This window comes from Elephantulus edwardii, unplaced genomic scaffold (genome assembly GCF_000299155.1).
Source record: "Elephantulus edwardii isolate Elephantulus edwardi_28Jun2011 unplaced genomic scaffold, EleEdw1.0 scaffold00033, whole genome shotgun sequence".
NCBI classification, from domain to species: domain Eukaryota; kingdom Metazoa; phylum Chordata; class Mammalia; order Macroscelidea; family Macroscelididae; genus Elephantulus; species Elephantulus edwardii.
Genome location: NW_006399783.1, coordinates 20,570,192 through 20,589,117, shown reverse-complemented (window position 1 = coordinate 20,589,117; position 18,926 = coordinate 20,570,192). Strand labels below are relative to the sequence as shown.

At 41.5% G+C, this 18,926-nt stretch overlaps 2 protein-coding genes across 3 annotated transcripts in view; both read right to left on the bottom strand.

The window, feature by feature from the left end:
• Positions 1 to 4,282: 4,282 nt before the first annotated feature.
• The window catches only part of NSD1 (nuclear receptor binding SET domain protein 1), a 197,182-nt gene continuing 182,538 nt past the window's right edge, over positions 4,283 to 18,926 (bottom strand). For both annotated transcript variants that reach the window (XM_006884391.1, XM_006884390.1), the window contains 6 exons: positions 16,446 to 16,715; positions 15,184 to 15,300; positions 14,529 to 14,670; positions 9,362 to 9,468; positions 7,703 to 7,907; positions 4,283 to 6,200 (listed from right to left, as the gene is read on the bottom strand). In XM_006884391.1, the coding sequence (XP_006884453.1) occupies positions 4,567 to 6,200; positions 7,703 to 7,907; positions 9,362 to 9,468; positions 14,529 to 14,670; positions 15,184 to 15,300; positions 16,446 to 16,715 (2,475 nt within the window). In that variant the 3' untranslated portion in view covers positions 4,283 to 4,566. The remainder of the gene's footprint in view (positions 6,201 to 7,702; positions 7,908 to 9,361; positions 9,469 to 14,528; positions 14,671 to 15,183; positions 15,301 to 16,445; positions 16,716 to 18,926) is intronic.
• LOC102853552 (actin, cytoplasmic 2-like) lies at positions 17,931 to 18,920 on the bottom strand. The gene has a single exon (XM_006884389.1). It carries the CDS (start codon positions 18,869 to 18,871, stop codon positions 17,987 to 17,989), a length of 885 nt encoding a protein of 294 aa, XP_006884451.1. The 5' UTR covers positions 18,872 to 18,920; the 3' UTR covers positions 17,931 to 17,986.

The window sequence follows — 18,926 nt, the reverse complement described above, 5'->3', positions numbered from 1 at the left end:
AGTAATTTTTTCTATATACAAAGAATTACAGTACATGTTTATGGGGACTCCTAGCACAGGGCTCCCCTCTTTTCACTAGGAGTTTCACTTACTGCTGACAATCTATGAGGGGTGGGGGGGGGAAGCCAACCAAAAAACCAAAGCCACAAAACCAGTGATGGATCTTGGCTATTCCCTCCCTCCACCCTTTCTTAAAAATATAAAGACAAATCTCTATTGTCAGCTTGTCCTTTGCCAAGACCTAGAAAGCTGCTCTTCCATGAGCTCCTGTGTGCTGTACTCACCCATATTCAGCACTCTCAACTACACGCACACATAAGCAGCACCTCAGACCTGGGCCCGACCCTTGAAGTCTACAGAACCAGAGCCCTTGGTTTCCACTCCTCCCTGTGCTCACCTATCTTCAAAGCTCTGCTTGGTTCCCAGCTGTTACTTTTAAAGACCCGAGAGCCTGATATTTTCAGTTTTGAGAAAGCAACTGTAGTAAAGGGACCACATGTGCTGAAGACCTGTTTTTGTGGGCAACATTTCTTCCCAGGTTGTGGATTTCTAATTAAACTCTTTCCGTTCTCTTAATCTTCATAAGCAACAGAGGTGCTCCCATGAATGGTAGAGAAGAAATGGGGCAGCAGATAACCAAAGCTCTTGCCCCACAGTTCTCTACCATCATGTTCGAAGCAGTGTAGATGGACATGGTGACTCTGACGATCCCAGGAATTTGATGGCTACTCATGTGAAATTGGGCTCTCAGCCACGTCTGTGTTCTGCTGGGTCATTCCAGGACTGGGTGCAGGCTTCCACTATTAACAATGAACCTCCAAAAGAGCTTCCATTCTATGAAAAACCTCTTAACTCTCAAATAGGACCCCAGATTTCTGAAGTAGCCTGTCCCTCATCCCTTGGCAGTGCTTATTTATATCAGGAAATTAGCACCATTACGCGTTTTGTGTGTGTGTACAAAGCAATTTTCTAATTTCAGTTGATACTACTGCAATCTCTAGCCCTGTTGCACTGGCCCTTGGAAGCTCAGCTGAGCATTAACTGGCCACAGCCAATGAGAGTCTCCTGCAGCAGCTACCTAGCTCTAATGATCTGGAATGTCTTAACACAAGGAGCAGCTCATCTGCTACTTGGCAAGAAAAGAAGCTTAAGAGAGCTCCTTTTCTGCCATGATCTCGAGGTTAGGACACTAGGCCACCTCTAACAATTCCCAAGAGGATGACAATATTCCAACAAAAGACAGAAAAATCTGCTTTATAGCCGCCTAGTGCAGGTGCAGTAGTTTTTATATTAAACACCACAGAGGAAAAGTGTCCAGATCAGACTTCATTTCTACCCTCTCTTTCAAAAAGGCAAAATATAACCTGGAAATCTAGTTCCAATAACAGATATGCTGAGGCTGGGAGAGGATATCCAAGGCATTCCATGTCCTGATCCTTTTGAGGGAGTAGGAGTACTGGAGAATGCGAAGGGTAAAACATACCTGAAGCAATGCTCAAGATGTGGGTATGATTGTAGAAGATCATCTATAGATTTGAATGACCTCAAACTTAGTAATTTCAGGGAAAGTAATTTTTTTTTAAAAAAAGTCACTTTTGTAACAATGATAGCTAGCTTACCACTAGAATGAGTTAATTCCACTAGGAGAAGCCAAGGGGCGCTGAATAAAAATTTCAAGTTTTTTGTAACTTTTTTCCTGACCTATCAGGGCTGGGAGAAGCATTCATGGTACCTCTGGAGCATTTCCATCTTAGTTCCCCCTTTGAAAAATCTCCTTGGGGAGCTGTCTCAGAGGCAGACTTCGAGATCGCATGATTTTTACATACTTGCATGGCAGAAATTCCTAAAGAACTTACTTTCATTGCCAGTCCACAACCACTTGGAGGACAGGTCTTATTATAAGCTTCTAAGGGAATCCCCAAAGACTAGCTAGGTCATTGCCTTCGACATCTTCATACAAGGGTTCAATTTCCCAAGACTTGTCCTAACTTTGTTATTTTTATAGAATTTTTTTCATGATCTTAACAATCTAGGATCAAGTGCTACTATCAGTGGGGCTGATAATTGACCTTTTCACTTCCTGTTCAATAACCTGAGTCTTTCATTGGCCCTGGATGAAAGCCTAGTTATCTCATTTAGAGAAGAGAATGTCCCCAAAGTCCATCTTGCTCAGATGTTTTCCCAGGTAGGTCTGGAATGAAGTCTGCAGTGAAGGGTGAACAGTGGAAAAGAAAAACAAAACCACAAAAGTGGCCAGTCATGGCCCCACCTTTACCCTCAATCATCTTTCTGTCCTATGAGACTTTCCAGACTGGTTGGCTGTCAAGTACAAACCGAAACCAATGTCAGAGAAGTCTCTTCAGGGTAAAACTTCTCCATCAAAAAAGTTTACAAAGCCTGCACCCTCCCCCCCAAAAAATCACAGTTTATTTCATGAAACAAAGAGTTACGGTAATTTAACACACAACATAGTGGAAGGAGATTCTGACAGTGCAGTGCAGATTATCTTGTTCTGATCACAACTACAGATGGCAGGAGAGAAAGGGCACAGGACTGGCACCAAACAAACCCTACTCATATAACCTAAGAGATTAGGAAAAGGGATCTACTAGCTGAAGTTATATACTTATTATTCTCACACATGATAAATACTTAATATAGTGAACTTTAATGTTCTGGGTGGATTTCTTTAAAAAATATCTTTTTCATGGTTTAAAATTCTTTTAAAAGAAAATAAGATGCTTTATGCATTCTCTTCCTTTTGAATAAAGAGCTTTTCCCTCTCTCATAGCGTGGGAAGAGAGAATGAAAGGGGAGAACTAGGCAAGTGGGAATTCACAGAGGTGATTCCGAGGTCTAAATGAGACATAGGGACAGGCTTCAAAAATTGGGACAGCCCTACCCTGCCTCATCCTTCTGCCTGAGTTCAAATGTCTCATCCCCAGAGACAGACTTTGGGAAAGAAAAGCAGATTCTTTTAAAAATCTTTATATAAAGCGCAAATGCTTCTATAACTATTCCCTCCTTGGAAGTGAGGGAAATAACCTCAATTAGAACTTAGGATGAGGGAACTGGGACAAAATACAGAATCCTATTGAGGGTGCTAATAGCCATAATTGAGACAGAAGATGTTTGGGCCAGGAGATGGCCTGTTGGCTAAAGGTGCTGGCTAAGTTGGCAAAGCAGAGAGGTAAACATGTTTGGTCTAGGGACAAAGGAAGGAAACTTGGGTAAGTGGAAGGAAACTGACCAAACAGCACTTTCTGTTGGCAGTCAGTGAGCTGGGTGAATGACAGGGCAGGGTAGCACCAACAGATTCCCAGCCCAGATTCCCAGCTCAGGGCAGCAGTAACAGATCATCAGCAGTTATGAAAAGCCATCTCTTAGACTGGACACTGTTCTGAATATCACAGAGCCAGTTTTCCCAGTCTTAGGGAAATGGTTCTGGCTTGGCTTTGATTGAGCTAAGTCAGCAGGTGCATGCTCTCAATTGAGCACAAGTGGGATGGTGAGAACGAGGACACCTTCCCCTTAGTTAAGAGAGCAAAGGATTGGGGAAAGCAAATTAACTTCCCATCAGGATATGACAATCTCTGATGCTGACGTGTCTAGTCCAGAGACTGCACAAGTTCCCTATGTCCACTGCCCAAGACTCCTAAATGTGAAAGCACCTGGGTGTTTGGAGCACAAGGATGGGATGTCACGTAAAAGATAAATCAGTAGAAAAGAAATATAAGCTTGCCAATTGCCTTGTTCCACTACTGGTAAGCTTCAATCTCACAGAGCCCAGTTCCTGCTAACCAGATGCTAACCCAAGATCTAGCTTCAGACTCTGCACAGCTGAGACCAAATCAGCAGCTGCTGAAATTAGCCTCAATGCAGCACCCTCTTGTCCAGGGACCTCTGTGGACGTGCATGCTTGTACACACCCTTATGCACACCTCAACTAGTAGACACTCAACACAATCACTCCTCTAGCCAAAATGTTTTTAAAATGAGTCTGGAACCACAGGTCCCTTCAGCACTCCTTATTTGTCCCTTCTTGGTCAAAGAGTCTTGACAGGTAGACACCCAGACAGAAATGTCAGGCTCAAAACAATTAGGCCTTATTTATTTCTGTGCGACGGACTAGCACTGGTCCAGCACATATGAGCCACTTATTTGGATGTTCCTCTTAAGGTTCATCAGGTGCCCCCAATAGGGTTCTGCTAGGTTAGGGAAACAGCTTTTTGAGCCCCTCTACCTTCCAACCTGACCAGCGGACTTGAATTCCATGCTTGACTCCAGAGTGGACTTTATTTCAAGTTTACCATATGTTAAGATTGTGGGAAAGAGACCCAAATCTGTCTGTCCCTGTGAATGGGGCCCACTTGGATTTCCGTACATGGTTTATATAACCATTAAGCCCCTGCTGACTAATGTCTCAAGAGTTTCTGAGTGTTGAGATACAAGAAAGGAATAACAGTGGAAAAGTGTTGCTGTATATCAGGTTTTCACAGGGGAAAAGAAAAGATTTTCCCTCCCCAAATACCCTGGGGGTAGTTTGGCTGTGTGATAATTCTAGTATTATTTCTGTTCTGACTCTGAACATTTGTGATTGGAAGGAGCCTGATTAAGAGCTGGCACTGTATTTTGCTCTGGTTTAGGGTCTTGCCCTCTTCCAAGAGACCAGCAAGTCTGTGCCAGTGTTTGTGTGTTGCCAGAGGACCAGCATGATGATGACAATGTCTGTCCAGTCATTATGGGCCAGAGCCCTGGCCCCAGGGAGGACTTTCCCAGGGCCCAGGGACTCTGCTCTGTCATGGCCAACTTCTTCTCCTCAGAAGGGAGTGAGGTTGGGGCATTCCCAAGAGGTCTGAAGGACTGCCCACTCAGTGTTGTCCCTTTGGCAGCAAGTCCGGGTAGTTGCTGAACTCCAGCTATCTGTTTCACAAGGCCTGGGGCTTGGCTGGCAAGCCCTGGGGTCTGCTCAGGCTCTGCAGGTGCTCTTGATGAGGCCTGAACTGCTGGCTCATATAAAAAAGCCTTTGCAGGGGGTTGAGAAAGATGTCTGGCTTGGGAAAGTGATTTAACAGCTTGCCAGGGATGCTTTGAAGGGGTTGTTGCTTTCCCAGGTGGTGTAAGGACAGGGTCTGACACACTACCTCTGTCACCAGTTCGAGGCATCTGCCCCAGACCTCTGCTGGCATGCCATGAGCTAGACTCCAACACTGGCATCTTCTCATCAGCCTGTGGTGTGCCTTCATTGGGAGAAGGTGCCCGCTCCTTTTGACGAGGAGTTAAGTCTATGAGATCCATAACCAAAGCAGCTCTATTTTTCGACTGAGTGTTCTGGTCCACAGGCCTCAGTGCTTTTTCTTTAGCTACCAGGGTCTGGACCACAGCTGACAGCACTTTCTCGGGAGGTGGGAGTCTCTGGGACAACGAGGTATGGGATTTGTCAGGGAGCCTGTCTAAAGTCTGGGGCTTAGGACCACTGGTGATTAGAAGTCTGTCTGGTGTTGGGAGTCTCGAGCTAGTGGAGACTGGGGCTTTCTCCAATGGTTGAGGTCTTGGGCTGGCAGCACCTATGGATTTATCCAGCCTTGAGCTAGCCGTCCCCAGAGGTCTTTCCAGTTGTTGAGACCTGACTGAAGGTGATGAACTTGGGCTGGTCACTGGAGAGGATTTGTCACAGAGGGGGGGTCTTGGTCCCGCTATTTCAGGAGGCTTATCCACTGGCTTCTGACAGGACTCCAAGGATTGGGGTTTGGTCCCTGGCCCAGGAAGGTTCCTGACGCGATCTAAAGGCTGAGGCCTAGAGTCAGTTCTCTCAAGAGGTTTTTCAGGCGGTGACTGCTTCTGACAAGTTCCTGCTACAGCTTTTTTGGATAGTGACAATGTCTGGTTGGTGTCTGCAGGTGGCTTTTCAGACATCTTGGGACCCTGAGCAGCCGTTCCTGATGATTGCTCTGCCTGGTGAGAGCCTGGGCCTGGAGGCAGCGATACTGGAGGAGGCACATACTCACGGATCTCCCCAGGTTCCAGGGGGTTGGGCCCACAGGGATCATGCTCAGTACAAGACAGACGTCCATCTAGTTTGGATATAAAGAGCATTCCTTCCCGATGTTGCTTGCAAAAGGAGCTGGGGCACATTTCACAGAAGGAGGCTGCTTCCTTCCCACAGATGTCACACTGATGCCAAGGACACTCCCATTTCCCTGAAAGGAGTAAAACAGAAGCTTAGCAAAACAGGGGGGGAAACCAAACAAAAACCCCATCAAATTGTAGGAGATAAGCATGACTACTTGAGTGATTTTAAAGGTCTTTTAAACCATTGCCGCCTTCACAGTATTTATGCCACATACCTGATGGCCCTAGACTCTGTTTCCATTTTTGGCATCAGTAATACAAAGATAGTAATGAAGCGTCAAATAGCAACTAAGTATCAATTAAACATGAGTGATGACTAAACTATATTTTTATGACTATTATAAACAAAGGGGATGGAAAGAGGTATCTGCTTTAACATTATTTTAATATTTTTACAAACACTGCTCTCTTATTCAGCTTTTAGTTAATTTACACCCTGCTTATTGACAGGGACAGGAAAGAGATATATAAGTCCAAAAAACCCCCCAAAACATAATCCAAGTGTAGTTGTTCTCACTCAATTTAAAAACTAGCCTAAGATCTACCTGTACTATTCAGACACCAGAATACTGGACAAGACCCAAAGCTAATCTGGGCTGGTATTAACTCTCCCCTATTTCACAAACCTGAGTGTTTCTGCTGTTGACCGTGCCTCTGCCCCCAATTCCCTACAAATGATCTTGGGTAGACGGCTATGGCTTACAGGCAGGATCAGTTCCATCATGAGTCTGTGATAGCAATGCCTTTGATTAAGTAAGTAAGTGATTTCCCATTTCACTTTGTGGCACTAACAGGTCAATGCTATGGCCTTGCTCTTCTATGACTTCATTTTGTTACTCTGGCATGGACACTAAGGAAAAATCAATTCAGGGACAAACTCCTCTTACTCCAACCCCAACCGTCTTCTGTCTTTAAAAATACCCAAATCCTTAAAATTCTCTAACTCTTAAACTTCATGGTTACTGACTTCTATACCACACATATTCACCACATTTAAATGCCAGCAGCTATCTCAGTTGTGAATGAATACAATCACACATCCTTGAGAGGAGGGGAAAACCCCACTTTACAAGGGAAGAGAGCTCAGGATACTAATGGAGTGTAAATACTCCATATTTATAACACTCCAGCTCTCACTGGAAGGTCCAGCAACAACATAGCTCCCTTGTGTCCCACTTTATTTCTCCAGAAAGGCATGCAGTCAGAAAATGGATTTTTAATCTATTGCCTCCAACTGTCTACGCTAATATGACAAAAGAGTCATCTCACCAGTCTTGACCTTTCAGTGTTCTCATCTGCATCATAAGAAGATTCACCTTGATGGATTGCTGCGGATGGAATGATATAAATGTAGCTGGCACACGCAGTGAATTTCTGTCCCCTTTTCTAGAACTTAGGATTTTAAACCTTTCTTGGGATTTATTTCCAGAATGAGAGCACAGATTCAGACTCCTTCAACATTAAGCATATCAAGCCCAATAGACACTTTTCCCCCATATGAAGGCACAGGCAGGAGGCTTTAAGAATTCTTACAGAAAACAAGAAGCATGTGAAGAATCCTGGTACCAACCTGCTGGGCGCTTGGTTAGATTGAGACAGTCTGCATGATAGACTTTTGGGCAGCCTGGTTTCTTGCAAGAGACAAGCTGCCCAGCATCCCCACAACTGAAGCACTCATCTTCTCTCTCCTTTGTGACTTCACCCTGGGTCCTGCGTTTCCCCTGTTGCTTCTTCTTGAATTTCTTTGACTTCTCCTCTGTGGCAATGGGCTGATTCTAGAAGGCAAATAGTGAGCAGTTGGCATTTTTATAAACATATCAGTTTCACCAGCCAACTATCTTCTGTCTCTAGAAAGACAGTTCTTTTTCTTTTTTTAAAAAATTTATTATTTTGTGTGTGTGTACCGTCAAATTGAGTCTGACTGGTACTGGAGGAGATGGTCCCTCCTTCTCACCAGACCGTCTGCTGGATTTGAACTGCACACCTCTGGGATTGCAGTGCAGCTTCTTGCCACTAGGCCACCAGAGCTCCCCTAGAAAGACAGTTCTTATGGGACAATTGTAAAGATAAAGAGAAAAAACTGACAAGGCACCTGGCACGTTACCAATACCAATACCCAGTAGGGTTAATTGCCACTTTAATAGCAACTGCTTCTACCAGCTGAACAACAATAACAAAAAACAGTGCCTTTTTCTATTGAAATAATGGCTGGTGTTAAAGTTAATCTTTTCATAAATTTTATTCTTAAGATTGTCTACTTCAAAGCAAATGAAGATCTAAGGTGTGGGTATGTGCACATTTCTTAGTTTATTCAACAAATTGTTTCTGAAACTTACTATGATTCATTTGCTGAGAAGACCAGGAAACAGATTCACAGACTTTACCCTCAACAATGCTATGCAGTATTATCTAAGTAAAATTAATGTTCACCATTCCCTAAGACAGATCCAGGTGAAACCAGCAAGTTTTCTCCATGTTTTGTGCAGCCCACTCTTCATGTTGCTGTGTACTGAGAAGTTGGAACCAACTCATAGCTGATGCTCCTGCAGGTATAGGGAAGCTATAAATGGCACAGAAAGACACTGTCCAACTGTCTCCCAAGGGAGCAGGTGGTAGATTTGAACCTCATGTCTTCTGGCTGGCAGTACAATTCCAGTAAGCCAAAAGAGGTCCTTAGGTCCATTCTTAGTCATCAAATATTTTAACTTTCATCACATTATTCCTCCTACCCTAGAAAGATCCAGAACTAATTGTCATGGTTGATTTAAGTTTCCTCTATTCTAAGAGGCCAATGTATTAAGTTCATTTAACAAGCAAACAAAAAAATGAAACAAAACCTAAGAAAATATGATTAAAGAACACAGATGGGTAATTAATTCAAGTACTTCATCTCCATATTCAATCAGTATGGTAACATTGATTATTCAAAAATGACGTAATTGCTAAAAATAATGAACAAGGCCAATAGTGAAGGAAGTAAATAGATTCCTATTTTCATTGTTCTCAACTTTCTTTTTGCTTAAACTATATTACCAATTGAAGTAAAATTATGAAAAAAGACCCAATGATCTTTACTTATGTAACCACACTGATCCCCAGAACACCTGACAACCACCCTTTAACACCTATTCACTGTTATTATTTCAAAGAGACAACTTCTGAAACGGAAGCTCCAGCTCGGACGGGTGAGGAGGGAAGCAGCCTCGGTGCTAGGCGAGCAGGACAGTACCTTTGGTCTCACCCCGAGGAAGCCACTGCAGTTTGGGGCTCCACATTTGCAAACGGTCTTTCCATTCCCAAGACATTCCAGGTTGTAGTTGAAGGTAAGTTCTGTGCCTGCATAAAAATAAGAAAATATTAATACTGTGGCTTTAATTACATTTAAAAAAAACCAATCTGTTAAGTATTAGGTAAAAAAGACCCAAACAAAAAAAAAAAACCAAAAACCAATCTGGAAGTATATGATCAAGAGAACAGACAAAATGAAAATAGATTCTAATAAATCTGCAATAATAAATTCTAATCTTAAAAAATGATAAATCAGTTATACAACTTAGTTACACAAACATAGGAATGACTTAACAAGTAGTGCTGGATATCACTTTTACTACAGAGGCGCTGGATGGCTGCTGCACATTCCATAGGAAGCTGCACTGCTTAACCCAAAGGCGCTGCTTGGTTATGGTTATGATCGACTACAGCTCCTTGGGAGAAAGATGAGAAATCTCTTTCCTTGTCATTTGATTCCAACTTGACAACAATGAGATTCTTTCTAAATGGAGGTGTTAATCACCAAATTATTTATTGTTTTTTAAAAGCCCAGAGTCAAAATATATTAATTCATTACAAAAATAAAAAGTGTAACAATATATTGTTCATCAAGTAGCAAGGCTTTAGCTTGCAAGTAGAAAAACCGTCAGTCTGGCCAAGGTGAACTTATCTTCCTTGGCAAACTCACACAAAAGGCATCTCAGTAGAGAGGTAAATAGATCCTCTGGATTAGATGTCAGTCTAGTTTTACTTCCGAAATTACGCTGCAAATTAGCTGGGTGATCCTGGTCTGGATATCTAACATCCCTGAGGCTTGAGAAGCTCATTTTTAAAATAGAGAAATAAACATCTATGCTATGGATCTTACAAACTTATTAAGACAATATGCCATAATGCACACTCCCTAAAGGGTAAAAAGAGATGCACAGATTAGGTAAAAAAATGTCTTTTTTCTGTCAAAGGTCTATGTATCAACATGGTAAGAACAAATAAAGAATACAAAATGGACACAGGAAAGGAAAAGCTTGAAAGGTTCAAGCATGTTACCTTATGTGTATAGAGAGGTTGTTGGTGGAGAATACTGACTTAATAATGAAGTGTCAAATTTTAAGAGGATTTCCTAGAGCCTCCTCCACTGCAGGTATATATAACTTTTATCAACGAGACTAACCAAATAATTTTCTTAATTCAGAGAAGGAAAATATAAAGCAGCTGGGTAATATTTAAAGGTGGTTCATGCTGTATGAATAGTACAATTGTTTGTGGTGTTGCAGAAAGGCTTACACTGTGGGGCACTTATAGGAAAACTAAAGAAGAAAACTGTGGGCCATAGCTCCTATCTCTTGTTTACTGTAAACTGTATGAAGTAAATGGTGGTTAACTTTGTGTTCAACTCTAGATTCTTCTCTAATAAAATTATTTTCTGAGAAATTGGACTCTTGTGAATTTTATGTACCTAAAATGCAATTCCACTGAATACACAAGTAGATAGTATATTTAACGTAATTTATGGATCACTGACCATCTACTATGTAAAGAAAACACACAGAGGAACCTCAACACCAATAAGGAAGAGGAGACAGAGATTCCTGTACCAGCCAAACCAAGATCTACAAAGTAACAACAAGAACCTCAGCAAAGAATGAAAGACAAATCTAAAATAGAGCTGACTTGGGACTGCTGCCCCTTGGAGCCAAAGCCAGAGGCCTTCATCCATGTGTGCTGGAGGACTGTGGAAGTTTCCGTAACTGGTAGGACTAAGGGAACTTTGTAACACTGAGCTAAGCCATGAAGCTGATGGCCAAAGGGCCTGTGACTTTACTTGATAAGTTGTCTGGACTGACGGATTGTATCCTGCTGCCAACCTAAATTATAGCCCATTAATTTCCCTAATAAACTCCACAACTGTCAAGAAAAAAAACCTCCCCTATTCCATCTCCCAAAAACCGAGAAAAATATATAGGGTAAAATAAGGAGGCATTTTTGCCGCTTTAGATTGAGGGTGGCAAAGGGCACTGGGAAAAAAATTAACAAGGAGTGAATATGGCACACAGGAAGCTGGATATGTAAGAACAACAAAGCGAAAGCCTCAGCTCCGATAGGCACTCTGGTTGGACTTAGCACTCCTCTCATTTCCCCAATCCCACCAAAACAAAGTGAAAATCAGTGAGGACAGGAACGAGGTCTGATATTCCCAATAATCAGGGTGAGCCTGAGAGAAGGAGAGAAATTTGTGCCTCGATATAGGTGAGTAATGACAACCCTCAACACACTACCAATGAAGTAAGTGTGGCCTTGATACTGGCTGGGAAACAAATAAGAACTGAAGTTCTATAAACAAGAAACACAAAAATAATCAGGAACAGAGGATCATTACCAAATGAGAAGAAAGAGCAAACTAGAAATCTATAGTCCTCAATCTTCTACAGCAAGCATTTCAAGTCAACTTTCAGCAAGCAAGGTTGTGTCATCTGCATAACACGTGGTTGATCAATCTTTCTCTGACTCTAATGCCATATTTTTCTTCTTAATGTTTACCTTCTCTAATGATTTGCTCAGTATACAGATTAAATAGGTATGGAGAAAGGGCCCTGACATACATCTTCCTTAATTTTCAATCATGCAGTGTTCCCTTGCTCAGTTCAGATAACAGCTTCTTGGTCTAGGCATGGGTTTCATATGAGCACAATTAGGTGTTCTGGGATTCCTATTCCTTTCAATATTGGCCATAATCTGTTATGACTCACATCAATCTTTGTGTAATTAATAAAGCACAAAATAAGGCATTCTTCTGCTGTTCAATGCTCAGCCATGAGCCATTTGACATCAGCAATAATATTCTTGAAAAGTCTATGAACCATAGGGGAACACAGGAAGCTATAGTAGAGAGGTGTGGGAGTGAGAGTAATTATTTTATCTTGATTAGGCACAGGACCAGGGAGCTCTGGTGGCCTAGTGGTAAGAAGTCACCCTGATAACCCAAAAGCATAGGGTTAAAATCCAGAGGAGAAAGATGGATGATTTCTGTCAAGCCATTTACAAACTCTGAAAACCAACTGAAGGATCATCTATGAGTTGGTTCCAACTTGAAGGTCCATAAAAACAAGAAGGAGATCAGATAATATTTTATTCTATTATACGCAAGGTTGTCATGAGTTAAAAGAGTTGACTCCACGGAAAATAGCAATTTGGTGAAATCAACAACACTAGGTGAGGAACATAAATTTTCTTTCAAAAAGCTCATGTCTTTACAACCAGGAGAAGATAAAATAGATGAATGGGAACTTCTAAGAATAAAATCCCTATGGCACATCCAAAATCTTCTCCAACGGGGTAAAAAGGGAAGCCACAGACTGGGAAAAAGTGTTTGGTAATGACATGTCAGATAAGGGACTTATATCTAGAATTTATAAAATACTTGAGCACCACAACAAGATAAAGGTAAATAATCCAATAGAAAAATGGGCACAGGATACGAATAGACACTTCACCAAAGAAGACATTCAGATGGCCAACAAGCACATGAAGAAATGTTCAAAATGCCTAGCTCTAAGAGAGATGCAAATCAAAACAACTATGAGATATCATCTCACCCCAGTCAGAATAGCAAAATTTAACAGAACAGCAAGCAACAAATGCTGGCGAAGCTGTGGAGGAACTGGAACCCTTATTCACTGTTGGTGGGAATGTAAAATGGTGCAACCACTGTGGAAGGCGGTATGGCACTTTCTCAAAAAGTTGCAAATAGAGATACCATTTGACCCAGCAATTCCACCACTGGGAATATATCCCAAAGAGACCATAACTGACATCCAAACAGATATATGCACACCCATGTTTATCGCAGCTCTGTTCACAATAGCAAGGAGTTGGAAACAACCCAGGTGCCCATCAACAAACGGTTGAATGGGTAGAGAAGCTGTGGTATAATCACACAATGGAATACTACGCTGCATTGAAAAACAAGGAACTCATTCAATATTATTCAAAATGGGTGAGCTTGGAGGACATTATGCTGAGTGAAAGATCTCAGTAGCAAAAGGACAAATATTGCATGGTGCCACTGCTGTAAAATGGGACTGATATCAGGGTGGGGGTAAGACTGAGAAAAACTGGATAAATTGGGTATACTACACTGAAACAGATGAGGGACTGAAAAATTTAAAAGCGATGTATGATAGGGTATTATGGTTATCACAAGAGTCCACAATTAAGGTTGCACAGTGGAATGTACTTGGGGCAGTGGGAGGGGTGCGGGGGGATTGTGTACCAGGGAGGGAGCCTTTCTTTTACTTTTGAAAGAGAGGAGCGAACTGGGGGGCGGGGGGAGAGGGCTGGGTGGGGAAAGAAGTGCAGCAATGAATGAATGAAAATCCAAATTCTCTGTAAATGTTCATTAAAATTATTAAAAAAAAAAAAGCTCATGTCAGATTTTCAACATAACTGGAATTGGCCCTTCTCAATTGATTGTAAGATAGTGATCTTCAAAAGTTTTCCTAATGCCAAAATGAAATTCACTTTGAAAAATTGTAAGCTTTCTTTGTACATGTCAAAATTACCAAACTTTAGAAAAGGCTAAATATTCTGAAGATCACGTAAGTTCTCATTGCTTTCAAGTTAGAGTCAACTCATAAGTAAATGGAAAGAAACTGTCCATTCCTCTCCCTCAGAGTAACTAATGGATTTGAACCTTCACAGAAGTGCTGTGTTTGAGTTAGCACAACTCCCTATGCACTAAGCTATATATATATATACATATATATACATATATATATACACACACACACACACATATATAATTGAAATATTCATAAAAATATTAAAATTACATTGTTAGCCCTTTAAATATGTGAAAAACCAACTTTCTGTCTGTTAAAACAACATAATCACATCAGATTTGAATTCAAATAACATCTTAACACTTGTCCTACTTTCACAACTACATTCTAAGAGAAAAGGACAAGCCACGACATTATCTGGCAAATATCACCAGGAAGGACTTTCTACACACAAGACTGCATTCTTCATCTTGGATTATTAGACATATATGATTTTTAGATGACAAAACTTGAAACTCAGTTTTATTCAGCTATAGATTGTGCACAACATTGCTAGTTGGGTCTTACCTGCTTTGATATCACTCAAAGCAAAAAGGCCAACCCGAGTATCTCCATTCACAGACCACTTCTGTGTTTCACAGTTGGGCTGGCAGCAATGATTCATGAACCGAGCATAGTTTCCTTTGGGACCAGCATCTATGATCCGGTCCTAGAATCCCAAGAGATGTTTCCGTTATTATTGATTGAAATAAAGACAATACACAACAATAAGCTAGAGATTTTATTTGTTAAGTTTGAATGTCCTAGAGAAGTAGTTCTCCAAGATGACCACTAGAACAATATAGAAGCTCACCAAAGGATTCTGATGTATGCTAAATACTAAGAAGTACAGAATCAATAGAATATTCCCATCCACTAAGTTGGCAGCTCTGAATATTGGCTGTACATTAGTTATTACGTAGGGAAACATAAATACGAGGCCATGTCTATGTATACCAAGTAAACCAGAATACCAGAAAGTATTTACAAAATGTTAAGTGTAGAACTTGAGAAATTTTTCCCAAGTTTAAAGCCAGGAAAACATTCCTTTTCAAAGAGAAATCTAAACACAGATAAACTGAAAATAAACCCACTAAAATGCTGAAATTAGGAGTAAGTTCCAAATATAATCTTAGGTACTAATAAAAGAATGCAGAAAAATCTGTTTATTTCCCATACTTACTTTGTCTAGGGTAAGCATATAGAAATTAGTGATATCATGTTCTTGAGCATAACGAATTCTAGCTCTGCACTCTTCTTCGTCTATTAGCTCACCCACGTACTCATTGACAAATTCACCCTGAAAGAAAAAATTCTCAACTTAATGACAAGTGGAACTGTGTACACATAAATCTCATTTTAAAAAAATTAACAAAAATATCACATTCACAAAAGATTATATGAATGCAATGAGTTAAAGAAAGTCTTATTCAGAAACATGTTTCAACAGACAGTGATATCTACCTGTCCATTCTCAGTCATAAAGATTAGCATCCAACAGAGAATGAAGACCAGTTATAATGGAAAATTAGCAAGCAAACCAGAGCTCCATTAAAAAACAGACACGGGTGGCAAGGAGCTGCAACTACAATCCCAGAGGCACACGGTTCGAATCCACCAGATGCTCTGCAGGGAAAAGGAGGGACAATCTCCTCCTGTACCAGTCAGATCTGATTTGACGGTACACTCACACAAAAATTAAAAAACAAAACAAAACAGACATGGACAGTAGATTTCCAATACTAGACTAAGAGCCTTAAAGTCTGTCTGCTCAGTGGAGCGTGCATTCACCACACTATAGTCACACAGGCTTTCACAAAACCTGTCCCTCTACTTGCACTGCTTTTACTTTTACTTGTTTGAGTCAGTAACTATCTTTCAAGTCTCAATCTATAATATCCATAAACTAGTGATTTTTCTGCTATATACATTCAAGGCATTTTATGTTTCTACATGATTGTTAAGAATGATGTCTCTTTTATTAGATTCATTTTATAAGTAACTTACAAGCCCCTCCAAGTTCAAGTTATAGATGTTATCGTACTCATTCACATTCTATGAATCCAACTGTCTTTACTTCTCTTTAAAGTAAGATTTCACTTTATTAATAGATCATTAAAATCTAACTCTGTATTATGTGCTTGCTATTCACAACCATTGCAAGGATTCTTAAAAAGGATAAATAAAATAAGCAGCACTTATGGATTTCCCTCTTTGTTCTTATAAATAGTAAATACACTCAAAGAGAAGAATTTGTAGAGACAAAGGAGTTTGTCTATTCTAAAATTTCCAAATGAAAACAAAACAATATAGATACATACGATAATGTTAATCCCTAACTGTGCTACCTTTCTCTACAGTGAATGATGTGACATCCTTCAAAGAGAGTAAATCATGTTAAACAACTGCAAAGTCCAAAAACAAACAAGTTCTGGTAACCCTTACCTTTTTAATATCTGTTTTTGTCCGAAGTCCCCAGCCTCTCTGCAATGTGCGGAAAATTTCAACCTCTGGATACTGGCGTTTGGAGAAGCACTGGTTTTGGCAGCGGCCCCCAGCAGGACACACTGTAGGATGGCATTCATAAAGCAGCATGCGGTTGATGCACTCAGAGTCTATACCACAGGGGTTTTCATCAGTAGCTTTACAGTTGCATCGAGGAATTTCAGACAAGTCTGCAGTGAAGATCTGGACTCTGCCAATAGGACGGTTTACCTGGAAAAGAAGTGTATCAGGCGAGAGAGGGAAAACCAACCAACCAACCAACCAACCAAATAACACACTATGAAAAAAAACCCACAAAAGATAATTTAGAGATGCAAAGGGCAGATTTCTTGTCCTTTAAGTTGTAAGCAATAGCCTACATGATTTTTTAACTGTGAAGATATAAAAACTCTTCATAGTTGTATAGTTGGATGGGACTTAACACCAACCCTATGTACAAAGAGCATGAAAATACTGCCCAATCCCATCATCCTCACAACTTTCACTGTGTTTAACCCTATTTCAGTCACTGTGTCAATTCACCTCACTGAGGGACTTACTTTTTCATCATACCTCTACCAAGCATGATAAACGAATGTGAGACACTCACTCACCACCTCATCATGTCATGTCCATGAAGGATTTTGGCTGCATTTCTTCCAGGAAAGATTTATTGGTTCATTTGTTGGTGCATAGTATGTTCAATGAATTTTGCAAAAATCAGAACTCAAAGGAATCAATAATTCTTTAGATTTTGTTACTGTGATATAAAAATGTTTCCCTTGATAAAATGCTGACTATACCATCAAATCCAATAGCTGTTCTGTGGAAGAAGGATAGACAATCTCCTCCTGTGCGATTAACTGCCTCTGAAAACCTGCTGGAGCATCTGCTATGGGTTGATTCTAACTTGATGGTAAACAACCACCACCACCACCACAACGATTCTGCGCATTAATGACATACATCAGGTAGGAATGAATATGAAGGTGCCAGGCAAAACCAACAGCACTGGCCATGGATTTGAGTGGTTTAACATTTGGAAAACTACAATATTGATGAAGTTTAAACATATTTTGGTGACAAAAACTAACTTCAACAGGAAAATTATGGAAAAAGAGATTTATAGATACCAAAGTTTATTAGGTGTTTACCAGGGGTAAAAGGGATGGGAGAATTGGGAATAAAAAGTGAAGGAAACACTGCACTGTGAAAAAGTTGTAAAACAACACAGTGGTAGATGGAATTTGCTCCAGGACTTAAGAACCATAAATGACATAGCTGAGCCTCTACATCTTGTGGTTCCTAACCTCTACACTATAATAGACAAAGTGCTAGTCTATAGGCCTTTTATTCTAAGAACCACCTTCCCTCTGTAACTTGATTTGTGTGACTATTAGAACCTCTTGCTCTTTAATTTTTTTTTCTCATCCTTTGTTTTTTTTTTCTGCGCAAGTTAGGTTTTTTATCAAGAAAGGGTGTAACGCAACTAAACAGTCCGCCTAGAAGCATTTGCGGTGGACGATGGAGGGGCCAGACTCGTCGTACTCCTGCTTGCTGATCCACATCTGCTGGAAGGTGGACAGGGAGGCCAGGATGGAGCCACCGATCCACACAGAGTATTTGTGCTCAGGGGGAGCGATGATCTTGATCTTCATCGTGCTGGGGGCCAGCGCTGTGATCTCCTTCTGCATCCTGTCGGCAATGCCTGGGTACATGGTGGTGCCGCCAGACAGCACTGTGTTGGCGTAGAGGTCCTTGCGGATGTCAACATCACACTTCATGATGGAGTTGAAGGTAGTTTCATGGATGCCACAAGACTCCATGCCGAGGAAGGAGGGATGGAAGAGTGCCTCGGGGCAGCGGAAACGCTCATTGCCGATGGTGATGACCTGCCCATCAGGCAACTCGTAGCTCTTCCCCAAGGAAGAAGAGGAAGCCGCCGTGGCCATCTCCTGCTCGAAGTCCAGGGCAACGTAACAGAGTTTCTCCTTGATGTCACGCACAATTTCCCGCTCAGCCGTGGTGGTGAAGCTGTAGCCTCGCTCGGTGAGGATCTTCACGAGGTAGTCCGTCAGGTCCCGGCCAGCCAGGTCCAGACGCAGGATGGCATAGGGGAGGGCGTACCCCTCATAGATGGGCACAGTGTGGGTGACCCCATCGCCGGAATCCATCACAATGCCAGTGGTTCGGCCAGAGGCATTCAGGGACAGCACGGCCTGGATGGCGACGTACATGGCAGGGGTGTTGAAGGTCTCGAACATGATCTGGGTCATCTTCTCCCGGTTAGCCTTGGGGTTCAGGGGGGCCTCCGTCAGCAGCACAGGGTGCTGTTCGGGGGCCACACGCAGCTCGTTGTAGAAGGTGAGGTGCCAGATCTTCTCCATGTCGTCCCAGTTGGTGACAATGCCGTGCTCGATGGGGTACTTGAGGGTCAGGATG

Excerpts from the sequence above, each read along its gene's own strand:
- LOC102853552 (XM_006884389.1), bottom strand. The coding sequence starts at position 18,871 with ATGGAGAAGATCTGGCACCTCACCTTCTACAACGAGCTGCGTGTGGCC.